Source organism: Monodon monoceros, unplaced genomic scaffold (assembly GCF_005190385.1).
Source record: "Monodon monoceros isolate NGI ecotype Baffin Bay Population unplaced genomic scaffold, NGI_Narwhal_1 Super_Scaffold_14, whole genome shotgun sequence".
Lineage (NCBI taxonomy): Eukaryota > Metazoa > Chordata > Mammalia > Artiodactyla > Monodontidae > Monodon > Monodon monoceros.
The window spans coordinates 73,545,554-73,547,851 of NW_021703770.1; the positions used below are offsets into that span (position 1 = coordinate 73,545,554).

General features: G+C 69.0%; 1 protein-coding gene across 1 annotated transcript; it reads right to left on the minus strand.

Moving 5' to 3' along the window:
• Nucleotides 1-407: 407 nt before the first annotated feature.
• On the minus strand, nucleotides 408-1,400 carry NPBWR1 (neuropeptides B and W receptor 1). Its single transcript, XM_029223194.1, has one exon. It carries the CDS (start codon nucleotides 1,398-1,400, stop codon nucleotides 408-410), a length of 993 nt encoding a protein of 330 aa, XP_029079027.1.
• Between the last annotated feature and the right edge of the window lie 898 nt (nucleotides 1,401-2,298).

Consider the following 2,298-nt stretch of genomic DNA (forward strand, 5'->3'; position numbering starts at 1 on the left):
TCCGCGGCGTGGGAGCGCCGAGGGCTCCACGAAGAGCCGGGCTGCGGACGGCTGAGGCGGGAGGCGGGGGGAACCGGAAGAGGGTCTCTGCAGTACTGCCCCCTTTTCTCCCCTTCCTCCCCTCCGTGTCAAGCTCGGGGGTCGCCTCGGCGCCCTTGGGCCTTAGGGAGAGGGAGGGGTCTGTGCGCTCTCCGCCGCCTCGGCCGGTCCCCATGTCCTGCGCGCCTCCGCACCACCTGGAAGGCTTGGCATACTGAAAGGGCGGGCGCAGCCAAAGCGGGTCCGAGTCCGCGGGGCCTGGGCAGGGGCCCGAGAACCTGCATCTCTAGAGAGCTGGTGGGCGGGGGGAGAAGCTGCGGCTCAGAGACCACCCTGAGCGCCGGGCCGCTGGCTCCCGGCGCGCCGGCTCAGGCGGCGGCGGCGCGACACGCCAGCAGCTGGCGGAGGCTCCTTCGGAAGCTGTCGTCCAGGAAGGCGTAGAGGAAGGGGTTGAGGCAGCTGTTGGCGTAGCTCAGGCTGGTGATGAAGTAGGAGACGGCGATGACCGCCGGCGTCTGCGGGAGGTCGGTGGTGAGCGCCACCACGGTGCTCAGGTGGTAGGGCGTCCAGCAGAGGAGGCACACGGCCAGGATCGACACCACCAGCACGGTCACCCGCTTCTTGGCGCGCTCCAGGGCCCTGGCGTGGTTGTCGAGGCGTATGGCGCGCAGCCGACACAGCAGCGTGGTGTAGAGGACGCAGATGGTGGACACGGGGATGGCGAAGCCGAGCACCAGCGTGTAGAGGCGGCTCGCGCGCCACCAGAAGGCCTCGGGCTGCGGGAAGACCAGCACGCACTGGCGCCGGCCCTGCTCGTCGTCCAGCCGGGCGAAGATGGCGAAGGGCAGCACGACCAGCGTCACGACTCCCCACACGGCCAGGCTCACGGCGCGCGCGGCGCCGTACGTGCGGCCGGCCACCCGGCGCGACTCGGCCGTGGCCAGCACCACCAGGTAGCGGTCGGCGCTCATGACCGTGAGGAAGTACAGGCTGGAGAAGGTGTTGTACTGGTCGATGGCCACGATGAGCTTGCACATGAGCTCCCCGAAGGGCCAGCGCCGAAGCAGGAAGTCGGCGATGTTGATGGGCAGCACGAGCGTGAAGAGCTCGTCGGCCACGGCCAGGTTGAGGATAAACACGTTGGTGACGGTCTTCATGCGGGGCGCCCGCAGCAGCACGAACAGCACGGCTGAGTTGCCCGCCAGCCCCACGGCGCAGATCACCGCGTACACGACGGGCACGGCCACGGCCAGAGGCGGCGGCAGCGGCGGCAGCGGGCCGGACGCGTTGGGGCAGCCGAGCGCGGGCGCGGGGCACGACGTGTTGGCGTGCTCCGGACCCCAGGACGACGCGTTGTGCATCCTGGCCGGGGCCAGGGCCTCGGTCCCCTCGGCCGCCTCCCTGCGGGGCTCCGCGGTCCCGGGGACCCGACCCGCGCCGGGGCGCTCGCGGCCGCGCTCCGAGCCCGTCTCCGGTCTTCCCGGGGCGGCGCGCTCCCGCCGGCCTCTCAGCGCACGGGCGCCGCGGACGCCGGAGCCGCAGAGCGGAGCGGAGAACGCCGGCTAGGCTCGTCGACGACGGGCAGCACCGAAGGGCGGTTCCGAGGCGAGGGGGCGCTCGCCGCCCAACCTGCCCCACGTGATCGCTCTCTGCCACCTGTTTTTTGCTTTGTTTTGTCTTTTCCCGAGGTGGTAGATTCTTTTATTAATCTTCCATGGGAATCAACCTCCATCACCTCTCCTTCTTGGGCTTTAGATTCCCCATGTCTGAAATGAAGAGATTAGACCAAGTCAATTCTCAGTCTCTTCCAACTTGAACAACATCTAATCCTGTAACTATCTCGGTATCTCAGTTCCTGGTCAACACCTTTCTAGTTGAGGGCGGGGATTTAGGGTCCAGAGCGTGGAGGAGGCAGGGTTTTGTTCAAACAACCACTTTCTGCCACCTGTTGAACTCTTATTCTGACCCGCTGGCTCCAGCAAACGTTACCCTCAGGGGAAAAATACAAACCCACTGGCCCAGCTCTGGCCCCCGTCCGGCCCCCGGAGGCCCCGGTCACCCCAGCGAGCCCGGCAGCGGCCAGCTTCGGGGACCCGCGGTTCCGTGCGCCCCGGGTAAGAGCGGGCCCAACAGCAACCGCTGCCTCCCCCGGCCGGTCCCGGGACGGTCGGTCCTGCGGCTCCCGGAGCGCTCCGGGGGTGGGGGTGGGGGTGGGGGTGGGGTGGGGGGGAGGGGCGGGGAGGCAGCGGCGCCCGCGGG